Genomic DNA, 13,580 nt, shown 5'->3' with positions numbered 1-13,580 from the left:
ATATCACATATGTGATATCTGAAATATCACATGGCATTTCTGATTGGTCCATGCCTCAGTCTTGAGGCGGGGCCAATTTCAAATGTGGGCGTGACAAATGAACAAAGACAGGAAATACATTTTAAACAAAATTTAATGAAATACGAGTGCCGTTTAGAAATGTTCTTTGTTGTCTTCTTTCTTCACCTTGTATGAACGTACAGCCGTGCTGCGATGTTCCGTCCTGTCCATATTGAGTTGCTCATCAAAACCTGACGAAACAGAATATAAAACCCTGTTCAGTATATTTTAACAGATCAGTAAAAAAATGCATTCATGATTACATATAAAATTTCAGTCATTTAAAAAAAATGGTTATTCAGATTACGCCAAATATAATCGTACATTTTCGTTGCACAAAAATCTTATCATAAACAAAATAGTGATGAAAATAATAACAGGACGAGTGGATAAAAATACCGATTAACCGATTCATCCATGTATCTAAACAATTTCATGGACTTTGAAAGATTCGTGACATCGTGAACGTCGAAATTTACGAAAAATATTTCATTTCACAATTTGTTCAACCAATATGATTTTAGACTTACCTGCTTGGTAAAGGGAAGTAGCGCAGGTCCTCTTTCCGGAGCAGTTACCGTTTGTGTAATTTCCCTCGAATCCTGCAGTCTTTCACATGTTTTTCACATTACCATTCAGTTTGTTTACAATTGGCTGAGCTAATTCCTTGGTATCAACTATTCCAATGTCAGTAGCTACCGTGTCTGTCACTATCTTCAAGTTCATACTCATACTTATCTACGGCCTGTGATAATGTTATATCGTCGAGGTCAGTGAACACATCGACATCAGTGATCAGTACCTGATCCGCCATGGTTGACAGTCTCACTAGAAATGAATAGGCTACTGTGACAGAATGAAACGTGTCAGAAATTGGCGGGAAACATATCACAGTGACAGGTTTTTATCAATTGTATAGCTCCACCCCTAGGCACGTGGGTGACAAAACCTCGGCTGTCATTGGATAAAACAGATACAAAATGGGTACTCGTGACGTATCGCATATATCACACTCGTGCTACGCACTCGTGTGATATATCCGATACATCACTCGTACCCATTATGTATCTATTACTATGTTAATATGTAGCAACAAAAGATGGGATACAAAACACAGGCAGCTAGTGCACAGTTAAACCAATATACAATATATATATATATATATAATTAAAAATATATAATGTCCTTGTGATGGATATACATAGTAATAATAATAAAAAACAAATAATTATTACTATATATATATATATACATATATTATATATACATATATATATATACAATCAGGCACATAGCTAACCGCATAATATAAGGGTGGAGATGGTTGGGTTTTTAGCAAGTTTGATGTCCAGATATCATGCAGCGGTTTTGGAGAAGAAGTTTAAAATGCAAATTGTTTACGGACGCACGACGTACGACGGAAGACGACGGACAAAAGGCGATTTGAAAAGGTCACTTGAGACTTCGTCTGGAAATTAAGTAGTAAAATCGTGGAGTCTTACAATCAAATTGTAAAGTGATGGAGGGTACGCGGTCAGGTCCAGGCTCCAACAGTGCTCTCCAATATGATTGGTCCATACATTGACGTATTGATCCTGATTGGTCTAGATAAATGTATCACGTACTGATTGATCCCCAATGTTACAGCGGCACACGGTGTTCACGTGATAGACGAATTAGCCACCCGTAGAGTCACCTACATTGTATTTATATATTTTCAATCATACATAAAATATGTAAAATTACCTCCTTACATAAATATGTTGATTGTTTTTCAATAAATTAAGAAAATACTTACATAAGATACAATGGTTGAGAGACGACTTGGGCGTAATTGTGTACGGTTAAAATTAAAACAGCCTGTTGAATGCGATATGAGGAATTAAAAAAAGAGAGAGAAAAACAACAACAACAAACAAAAAACAAAAACAAAAGCAACAACACAAATTGCATACATTAAAACACACATGCATACCTTGATTGCTACTCCATCGCCTAGTATGCATTATTGCATAATATGCGTTTGATCATCCTTAACTTTACGCATGAGGTATATTAGGAACTATTGCGCGGTTAAATGACTAATGCACGGTAACGTGCAAACTATTGGACACCTTGACGCTTCGGAATTTAGTCCTACCCTTTCAAACGTCTAAGTCACGCAGATATCAACACTGCCAGACGACTCTAGGCAAAATTGAAAGTCGAGATTTCAGTAATGTTATTAGTGTTTTAGCGATTATGTAATAAAACAAGTATATCATGGGTGTCTGTGCAATAGTCCAAAATATCTTACCCTCGGTACTGGTAATCGACCGTTGTTCTATTAAAGTTTGAAGATGCCCTATGGTGTTAATTGATAGGTTTAATAACATATAAGAGCACATAAGTACTTTGAAGACAGTAACCCTGATATTTACAGTTGACTGAGGAACCCCACCTTTTCCGCCTTTTTACACCTGGAATCCTAGTTTTTTTTATTTATACAAGGAGAGTATATTTTTGATTTTCAAAATCTCAAGAACCCTACTCTTAATTCTCGTGTATAGAAAGTACCCATTGCATGTGTAATTTACTCAGGAAAACAGGTACAAACAAAAGAAGCACATTTTCTTTAGGCACTTTGTTCAGGTAAAAGCCCAGCTGATTAGCTGGATTAGTTGTGCGGGACGTAATAGGTCCATTGACTAATGACTACCTATTACATATTATCTTCCTGTCGTGTTGACAATATAAAAACTACATATGGTATCGATTATATAATGGCGTTCTGTTGACAACATGACTGAAAAATATGGTGTTGACTGCCTAATGACTACTAGTCCTGTTTACAAAATATATAACTACTTATATGTATTACATATCATGTTGGCTACATATGGTCAACATATCATGTTGACTACATACACAGCACATATGGTGTTGATTATATACAAACAGACAACATATTGTGCTAACTACATACAGACCACATATCGTGCAAACTACATATGTACATACAGATCACATATCGTGCTAACCAAAACATACCACGTATCCTATTCACTACATACATACCAGATATCGTGATGACGAGATACAGACCACATATCTTGTTGACTATATAAAGACCACATATCGTGTTGATTACATACAGACCATATATCGTGTTGACTACATACAGACCACATATCGTGATGACGACATACAGACCACATATCACGTTGACTACATACAGACCACATATCGTGATGACTACATACAGACCACATATCGCGTTGACTACATACAGACCACATATCGTGTTGACTACATACAGACCACATATCGTGATGACTACATACAGACCACATATCGCGTTGACTACATACATACCACGTATCCTATTGACTGCATACAAACCACATATCGTGTTGACTAGATACAGACCACATATCGTGTTGAATACATACAGACCACATATCGTGATGACGACATACAGACCACATACCGTGTTGACTACATACAGACCACATATCTTGTTGACTACATAGAGAACACATATCGTGCTGACGACATACAGACCACATATCGTGCTGACTACATACATACCACATATCGTGTTGACTACATACAGACCACATATCGTGTTGACTTCATACAGACCACATATCGTGCTGACTATATACAGACCACATATCTTGTTGACCACATACAGACCATATATCGTGTTGAATACATACAGACCACATATCTTGTTGACCACATACAGACCATATATCTTGTTGAATACATACAGACCACATATCTTGTTGACCACATACAGACCACATACCGTGTTGACTACATACAGACCATATATCGTGCAAACTACATACAGACCACATATCGTGTTGACTACATACAGACCACATATCGTGTTGACTACATAAGACCATATATCGTGCAAACTACATACAGACCACATATCGTGTTGATAACATACAGACCACATATCGTGTTGACTACATACAGACCACATATCGCGTTGACTACATACAGACCACATATCGCGTTGACTACATAAAGACCACATATCGCGTTGACTACATACAGACCGCATATCGCGTTGACTACATACAGACCACATATCGTGTTGATAACATACAGACCACATATCATATTGACTGCATACAAACCACATATCGTGTTGACTACATACAGAGCACATATCGTGTTGAATACATACAGACCACATATCGTGATGACTACATACAGACCACATACCGTGTTGACTACATACAGACCACATATCTTGTTGACTACATACAGACCACATATCGTGCTGACGACATACAGACCACATATCGTGCTGACTACATACATACCACATATCGTGTTGAATACATAAAGACCACATATCGTGATGACTACATACAGACCACATACCGTGTTGACTACATACAGACCACATATCTTGTTGACTACATACAGACCACATATCGTGCTGACGACATACAGACCACATATCGTGTTGACTACATACAGACCACATATCGTGCTGACGACATACAGACCACATATCGTGCTGACTACATACATACCACATATCGTGTTGACTACATACAGACCACATATCGTGCTGACTATATACAGACCACATATCTTGTTGACCACATACAGACCATATATCGTGTTGAATACATACAGACCACATATCTTGTTGACCACATACAGACCACATATCTTGTTGAATACATACAGACCACATATCTTGTTGACCACATACAGACCACATACCGTGTTGAATACATACAGACCATATATCGTGCAAACTACATACAGACCACATATCGTGTTGACTACATACAGACCACATATCGTGTTGACTACATACAGACCACATATCGTGTTGACTACATACAGACCATATATCGTGCAAACTACATACAGACCACATATCGTGTTGACTACATACAGACCACATATCGCGTTGACTACATAAAGACCACATATCGCGTTGACTACATACAGACCGCATATCGCGTTGACTACATACAGACCACATATCGTGTTGATAACATACAGACCACATATCATATTGACTGCATACAAACCACATATCGTGTTGACTACATACAGACCACATATCGTGTTGAATACATAAAGACCACATATCGTGATGACTACATACAGACCACATACCGTGTTGACTACATACAGACCACATATCTTGTTGACTACATACAGACCACATATCGTGCTGACGACATACAGACCACATATCGTGCTGACTACATACATACCACATATCGTGTTGACTACATACAGACCACATATCGTGTTGACTACATACAGACCACATATCGTGTTGACTATATACATACCACATATCTTGTTGATCACATACAGACCATATATCTTGTTGAATACATACAGACCACATATCTTGTTGACCACATACAGACCATATGTCGTGTTGACTACATACAGACCACATATCGTGTTGACTACATACAGACCACATATCGTGTTGATAACATACAGACCACATATCGTGTTGATAACATACAGACCACATATCGTGTTGACTACATACAGACCATATATCGTGTTGACTACATACAGACCACATATCTTGTTGACTACATACAGACCACATATCGTGTTGACTACATACAGACCACATATCTTGTTGACTACATACAGACCACATATCGTTCTGACGACATACAGACCACATATCGTGTTGAATACATACAGACCACATATCGCGTTGACTACATAAAGACCACATATCGCGTTGACTACATACAGACCGCATATCGCGTTGACTACATACAGACCACATATCGTGTTGATAACATACAGACCACATATCATATTGACTGCATACAAACCACATATCGTGTTGACTACATACAGACCACATATCGTGTTGAATACATACAGACCACATATCGTGATGACTACATACATACCACATACCGTGTTGACTACATAAAGACCACATATCGCGTTGACTACATACAGACCGCATATCGCGTTGACTACATACAGACCACATATCGTGTTGATAACATACAGACCACATATCATATTGACTGCATACAAACCACATATCGTGTTGACTACATACAGACCACATATCATATTGACTGCATACAAACCACATATCGTGTTGACTACATACAGAGCACATATCGTGTTGATAACATACAGACAACATATCATATTGACTGCATACAAACCACATATCGTGTTGACTACATACAGACCACATATCATATTGACTACATACAGACCACATATCGTGTTGACTACATACAGACCACATATCGTGTTGACTACATACAGACCATATATCATATTGACTGCATACAAACCACATATCACGTTGACTACATACAGACCACATTTCGCGTTGACTACATAAAGACCACATATCGCGTTGACTACATACAGACCGCATATTGCGTTGACTATATACAGATCACATATCTTGTTGACTACATACAGACCACATATCGTGTTGAATACATACAGACCATATATAGGGTTGACTACATACAGACCACATATCGTGTTGACTACATACAGACCACATATCGTGTTGACTACATACAGACCACATATCGTGTTGACTACATACAGACCACATATCTTGTTGACTACATACAGACCACATTATTTGTTGACTACATACAGACCACATATCGTGATGACTACATACAGACCACATATCGTGTTGGCTACATACAGACCACATTGGAGATTTCTCTGTTACGTCCTAAAGGTAGCAGCTAAGTATTTTTCTCTGATCATTCTATTGATTGGTGAATGGTTCAATTGTTAAGATGTTATACAGTTGTGTGATCGCACAACGTTCCATAAACATCGTGCGCACATCGTGCAGACATCGCGCGCACAAATGTGCAATGTGCGATACAAAACGCACAACTGTGCGATGAAAACCGCACAGCTAACTATAGGTTTATAAATATTACGAAATAACTAGTATATACGAAAACACATATTTGAAAAAAATATTAGTTATGATTTAAGATGGTCGCTATAATATATATACTTGCTGCATAACAATATTTTCATTCATGGAACACATATGACCTGTTAGTGTTTGCCGTCAAAGTAATGTCCTTTTGTCTCGCAATTATTCGTGGTGTTTTCGACGGCCTGAAGATGCATACAGTGCATGTACCAGCTAGGATGGTAGACGGACTGCACAACGATTATTTATCTTACTTAATACATTAATTACATAAAATATGTATTTTTAAACAAAAAACGAAATGTTCCTATTCAAAATTGGTCGTTTTAACTGTTTAGTTCTACATGTATAAATATCCTGTATTATAATCTCGCTGTCAGTCAAATGTGTGTACAGTATACAATGTACGTACATACATGTATATATGTATACATGTATACATACGTTATTTTCTTAAGCCACACAATAAAATATGGTGTTGTTACATAAAACAAAGTTCAAATTTTATGTATCAAGAATCCAGATAACAATTTAGCATATTTAATTCTTAATCCTTTAATTGTGATTCAGAGTGTTTACAATTCCCGATTTACATGTACATATTTCTTCGACTTTCCTCGGCCTAGATGTGTCCTCGACGACGTCCGAGCAAATTATATTACATGTAAGTTCTTAAAAATGATGTAGATAACTTATCTAATTATACATCGGTATTAATTAAGTTTCATTCCTAATAATTATTGCATATATATCAACTAGTATATAGCTGCCTCGTAAAAATGTTAATTGTTGTATATCTTTTACAATCGTTTCACACGATTAAATCATTTGATATGGCATCCCTCATTTTATATCTACCACGATACCTATCGCACATGTACCGTTCCAATCACAGGGGCTTGGCACGATTTTCCAAATGATCGTCTATATATATATGTATATAGTATCAAGGGTAGTAACTACAAAGAGGGGGAAGACGAACGTATTTAAAAAAAAAATAATTTGTCGTATTCTGCGGGTCAAAAATCTTAGTGACACATACATTACCTTAAAGAGAAATGTTTTATCTTTCCAATGAGTGTTCGATGAACAAAATTGGCCAAGTATTATCCAAGTTATGACCTGACGAATTCGGAAATAGATGCTGAAATGGCTAGGTCGGAATCTCCCTGTCCAGTTGAATAGTCGCCTCGCCTCTAATGGGTACCTCAATAACCATTCAGAAATCGAAAAATCGACGCTTGCAGCGGTATACAGTAACCATAACTATGTCAATATAGGATGTCGGTTGGTTATGTTATCCGTCATGTGCCGTAGCCAATTCCATATTACATCACCGAGCTTACCGTCTTCAAAAAGAACGGCCATCTTTCCCTAACCTTTCGTGACTTTGTTTACGATAATGTTAGAAGTTAGCCAGTGGTCGTACATCCAAGAAGCGTTCCGAATGAAGGGAAAGATGGCCGTTCTTTTTGAAGACGGTAAGCTCGGTGATGTAATATGGAATTGGCTACGGCACATGACGGATAACATAACCAACCGACATCCTATATTGACATAGTTATGGTTACTGTATACCGCTGCAAGCGTCGATTTTTCGATTTCTGAATGGTTATTGAGGTACCCATTAGAGGCGAGGCGACTATTCAACTGGACAGGGAGATTCCGACCTAGCCATTTCAGCATCTATTTCCGAATTCGTCAGGTCATAACTTGGATAATACTTGGCCAATTTTGTTCATCGAACACTCATTGGAAAGATAAAACATTTCTCTTTAAGGTAATGTATGTGTCACTAAGATTTTTGACCCGCAGAATACGACAAATTATTTTTTTTTAAATACGTTCGTCTTCCCCCTCTTTGTAGTTACTACCCTTGATACTATATACATATATATATAGACTATCATTTGGAAAATCGTACCAAGCCCCTGTGGTTCCAATCGCCCATCGTGCGCACATTTTCCGGCACGATCCGTATCACACATATCGTGCAGACTTCGTGCAGACATCGTGCGCACAGCGCACATCGTGAAATGTTGTGCGATCACATAACTGTATATATTGTAAATATTGACATCACAATTAGTATATACATGTATGGTGTGGATTACAGAATCATCTATTACAAACATGTAGACTACATACTGACGTATAGGGTTGTGCACATGATGACCAGATTCCATTCTTGCTTCATGGTTGTTTTTATGTACTAATCATATTATTATGTAAATCCACATATGTTGACCTCAAATTTACAATATATCGTGAGGATTTCATAATAAATAATTGTATGCAAACATGGTACTATAATGTACATGTTGTGCTGTCTATATTTCCGGCAAATATAATTAGTGCCAACTCATTAATATAGCCATGCCTTCCTAGCAATTGACCACACACTACCGTTTGGGTACAGCATGCCACGTCCATATACTGTCAATATATAAATACTTTGTATCATAACCATCCTATTCTGTGATCCTGTGGTTAATGGTTATGTCACAGTAGCTACTACAGTTTATGTACGCCATGTTGTAAAGATAAAACACGATGAACAATATTTATTGTCAGGAAGTCAGTAAATACCTCGGAAACAATTTTACATCCCCCGTATTTCTTAATTACTCGTGCCACGTTTGCGAGAAAAAAACACACTAAAATTCGTGGAAAAATGTGTCTTCAACCCTAACATTCTCCTCGTTCCATGAGAAACCTTTTTACTCTTGCATAAGAACCTCATTTGGTATGAGTTTATGATATCAACCATAACACTTTCCCACGATCAACCTATATCCCTCGAACCCTTGTTTTATAGAGTACACGTTGTCACTGCTGGCTACGTTGTAATAACGATAGAGGTTAGTTGCTGATGTTGATGAGTGTGTAGCGTCCCTGATTTCATGTTTTACAGGGCAAATCCGTTCGATGGAATTTAAAAATAAAGGATATATACAGCTTACAACTTGTAATCAGAGACGCCACAAACTATTCCACACAAGCCTGTTTAGATATTAACTACTGAAAAAGCTTTCTTGAAATTCTAAACAAAATCATACTATTGTGAAGTCGTCCATACATCTTACCTTATTTGCCAGTTTGATGCATTCGTAGGGTTTGTGTGTAACATTTTGTAGAATGAATCGCATACATGTATAAAGCGATCGATTTTCCGAAATTGACTGCAATTTAAGCTGTATTTTATTTATGTTTTTTGTTTTTTTGTTTTGTTTTTTGTTTTGTTGTTGTTGTTTTTTTTAATTTTGATAATATGAAGTACAAATAAACTTGTAGCTAATAGTCTGCATATGACGGTAGTTGTTGCTGACGTCAACCCCTCAAAACAAACGAAGCATTTGAAAACCGGTAACGAATACCTGTAAAACAGATATGAACAAATGCCAGTCTGAAACTAACCTTTTAATATGCAAACCAAAATGTAAAACAACAAAAATAAACACATGATATATTTTATTTCAACGATTTAAAGCTGGACAAACTGGACATTATACAATCAAACTGCACAAGAAAAAATACATATTAATGGCTGTCTATACACTTGTCACATTTCCTGCAGGTACAGCACTGTGGAAACGAATCATAACGGACAGCGAAATACCCATTAAAAGGACTGGTATAGTGCGCGCAGTATACCCAGTATCGTTGTCGTGCATAGCCATCTTCATGACACACGGAGTTTTTACCACAGCATGATTCACTACAATAGACAATGAACAATAATCGTTGATTTACACTGTAATGAAATGAAGATGGGTATATTTTTACTTTCTTTATACATATGATTAATAAAAGTATACGTATAAAACACAACAGCATAATGTACAGAAAACAATGTATAGATGCCTTTTTTTATTTAAATCTGAGATGTATATTAATATAATACTTTCACGTAGTAATCATTTGTATAAAAGTTATCCCATAGAATAATAACAGTATGAAAATGTTACCAGTACATCAATATTATCAGCAAATAATAAAGACGATATCTAACAATTATAAGCAACCAAAATGTTATTTGATGTATTATCCATTGTTTAGTTGAATATAATTTTAAATACATTGTAGGTTTTATTACCTCCTATCACACTTTGCTCTACGGACATTTTGAAGCCAGGGAAGGATGACGTAACAATACATGGCTGACGTCTCCCAAAAACCATAGATGAGCTCTGACTCTGTTTTACATGTGCTCTTTAGACTTTGAAATATAAAACATCAACAAGCCAATCAAACAAAGACACATTGCAATTAGCGTACGCATGACTGTCGTACAAGGGCCAAACACGGAAACGTGTTACGTCTATACCATTTTCTCAGCCCCTTTTCGTTAAAAAATAAGTATCAGTTGGAATTGCACACACACACCCACGCACACATGCACGCACGCACACATACACATACATAATGTACACATACATAAGCATGTAGCTTTATAAAACAAGCATCATATTCATTAAAATTTCGTTATGCCTTTTATATACACATACAATGTTAATATATATCCGTCGATGATAGAGAAAAACATGGTTTCCGAGTAAAACTTATTGAAAACATGCTACGTTTATGTAATACAGCCTTCGTGGTATTAATGACTTAAAGGCGCGGTTCAACGGTGTGATTATTGTACAAGTTTTTTTTTATAAAACAACTTTAACCTTCTTCACGCTTGAATGGCCTGCATTGTGAATCGCGAAGAATGAGGGAAACATGATACATGGAGGAAACAGTTTTCTTACACTATTGGATCCTCTTCTACCGGTTGAAGGTATTTAAGAGCCCAAAGCTGGTTTGAAATGAATTCGTGCCTGAACGCTCCCATTTCTGCTACCATTCTGTCAACAGAAGAGTACATTTTTGTCAGAGTGATTCAAAGCAAGATTTCTACATGCTAAATCATTCCATTATTGTTAATTCAAGATTTGAAAGTAACTCATCGATGGTTACATTCATAATGAAAATAAAACAATGATTAATCCTGTATACCTTGATGCCATACCAATATACCAGAAATATATTAACATTTATTGTCTTCCAACATGTTTGTCATAAATTAATGTAAATCGTCTATTATTGTCGATGATCACATAAAACTTATTCCTCTTAGCGACCACTACCTCAACAGCTATGTTATCATTTTACCTTCACAAAAGTTTTGATATTTATTTACATATATCAACACATATTGTATTTGAAATATCATGAAAAAGGAAGTTTAACAAACCTAAACCGCACGTAATCGGCGTTCATTTGCTCATTAAGCACATAGTGGTCTTTCCCAACGTATTCATTGTGAATTTGGATATGCCATCCGTAAGGACAATCATCATGAGAGGCCGATACAGCTATTAGACTTGACAATGCAAGAAGTAGAAACAGCGTCAACTACAAAAGATTGATAAATATTGATTAATATCAAACACGAAAACAAGTATTGAAAGTTGCACATATTTTAGAAAGTTTCAATCTAAAATTTCCATCTTCACAATTTGATTTGAGTGGTGAGACAAATGCCTGTATATGGATGTACTTGGCTTCGTGTGGGTTAAAATTGGTTTGGGTCGTAAAACAAGTGACAGTATATGGTATGAATTTGCTTTGGTGGTATAACGTTGGAATTGATTTTTGGATGATATTGAACCAATGGTTGAGGAATTGAGATCACCTGCGTAGTTATTTCAAGAGTGTTCTGTTTTATATAATGCGTTGATATAATGAACATGAATTTCATAGTTGATTCAGCTTGTAAAAATGAACAATATCTATAATTCTTACCTTCATGATAGGTTTCCACACAGCTATTCTGCTGTTAGTTACACACGAAACCTAACCGTACTGCTGACAGTGCCCCGGCGAATCAGGCGATGTTAGTGATATTGAAAAAGGGTATACCTGCATTTATGTCATAGAACAAATTACCCTGGCGGGCATGACCAAACCTACTGATGGGATTACGTTGAAACCACGCCGTTAACGATGACAATACAATGTTGTAATTAGTGTGTTACATGCTTCACAGGATAAAGAAAAGTAAAAAAAAAAAAAAAAAATTCTTTGTAAAACACCAGTGTCTTTAGGGTTTGAATTAAAAGGTTTGTATTCTACTCCTTTTAACAAGTAAAATTTATCTAACATCAATGAGATCATATCTGTCTACATCACAGAGAATGCTAATCAGTGTAGTTAGAGGTGCTGCCACGTGTCCTCCTCTTTGAAGCACCGTGACATGACCAATTGCTGAATCAAGCTAATTGCTTCTCCGCTTACACACAGAAAACGTAGTTCAAATTTACAATCCTGAACATTGATTGCTTCTTCCAATAGTGTACATTTTGGAAAGACATACACTATTACTTTTAAACACAAGTACATGCTACTTCATGCTTTACTTCAAATACCACACGTTCACAAGCCGTGGTTTTGATACTTCGTTCGATTATTATACAAAAACAAACAAAACGAAAATTCCCAAGCGTTTCTGAACCGATATCATATATCATCTAGCTTTAGGAACTGTTAATGAGTGTATGGAAAAGCTGCTACCCTTTATAAAATA

General features: G+C 36.4%; 1 protein-coding gene and 1 long non-coding RNA gene across 2 annotated transcripts; both read right to left on the bottom strand.

Annotated features, from left to right (window-relative positions):
- Positions 1-115: 115 nt before the first annotated feature.
- LOC117330006 lies at positions 116-730 on the bottom strand. Its single transcript, XR_004533298.1, has 2 exons — positions 591-730; positions 116-251 (listed from the first exon to the last, which is right to left on the bottom strand). It is a non-coding gene; the product is annotated as an uncharacterized LOC117330006 (long non-coding RNA).
- A 9,730-nt stretch (positions 731-10,460) lies between these two features.
- On the bottom strand, positions 10,461-12,913 carry LOC117329162. The gene is made up of 5 exons (XM_033886918.1): positions 12,800-12,913; positions 12,249-12,409; positions 11,764-11,859; positions 11,103-11,225; positions 10,461-10,724 (listed from the first exon to the last, which is right to left on the bottom strand). Exons 1-5 carry the CDS (start codon positions 12,803-12,805, stop codon positions 10,547-10,549), a joined length of 564 nt encoding a protein of 187 aa, XP_033742809.1. The 5' UTR covers positions 12,806-12,913; the 3' UTR covers positions 10,461-10,546.
- Positions 12,914-13,580: the final 667 nt, after the last annotated feature.

The sequence above is a fragment of the Pecten maximus genome, chromosome 6 (assembly GCF_902652985.1).
Source record: "Pecten maximus chromosome 6, xPecMax1.1, whole genome shotgun sequence".
NCBI lineage: Eukaryota > Metazoa > Mollusca > Bivalvia > Pectinida > Pectinidae > Pecten > Pecten maximus.
Note: the sequence above shows the minus strand (reverse complement) of the source record. Positions and strands in the feature narration are given on the sequence as shown.

What these genes read in the sequence shown, in the direction of transcription:
- LOC117329162 (XM_033886918.1), bottom strand. An exon ending in GCCGATTACGTGCGGTTTAG is followed by an intron (nt 11,860 to 12,248) that starts GTTTGTTAAACT and finishes TTCTGTTGACAG; the next exon opens with AATGGTAGCAGAAATGGGAG. An exon ending in AGAGCAAAGTGTGATAGGAG is followed by an intron (nt 10,725 to 11,102) that starts GTAATAAAACCT and finishes TGTCTATTGTAG; the next exon opens with TGAATCATGCTGTGGTAAAA.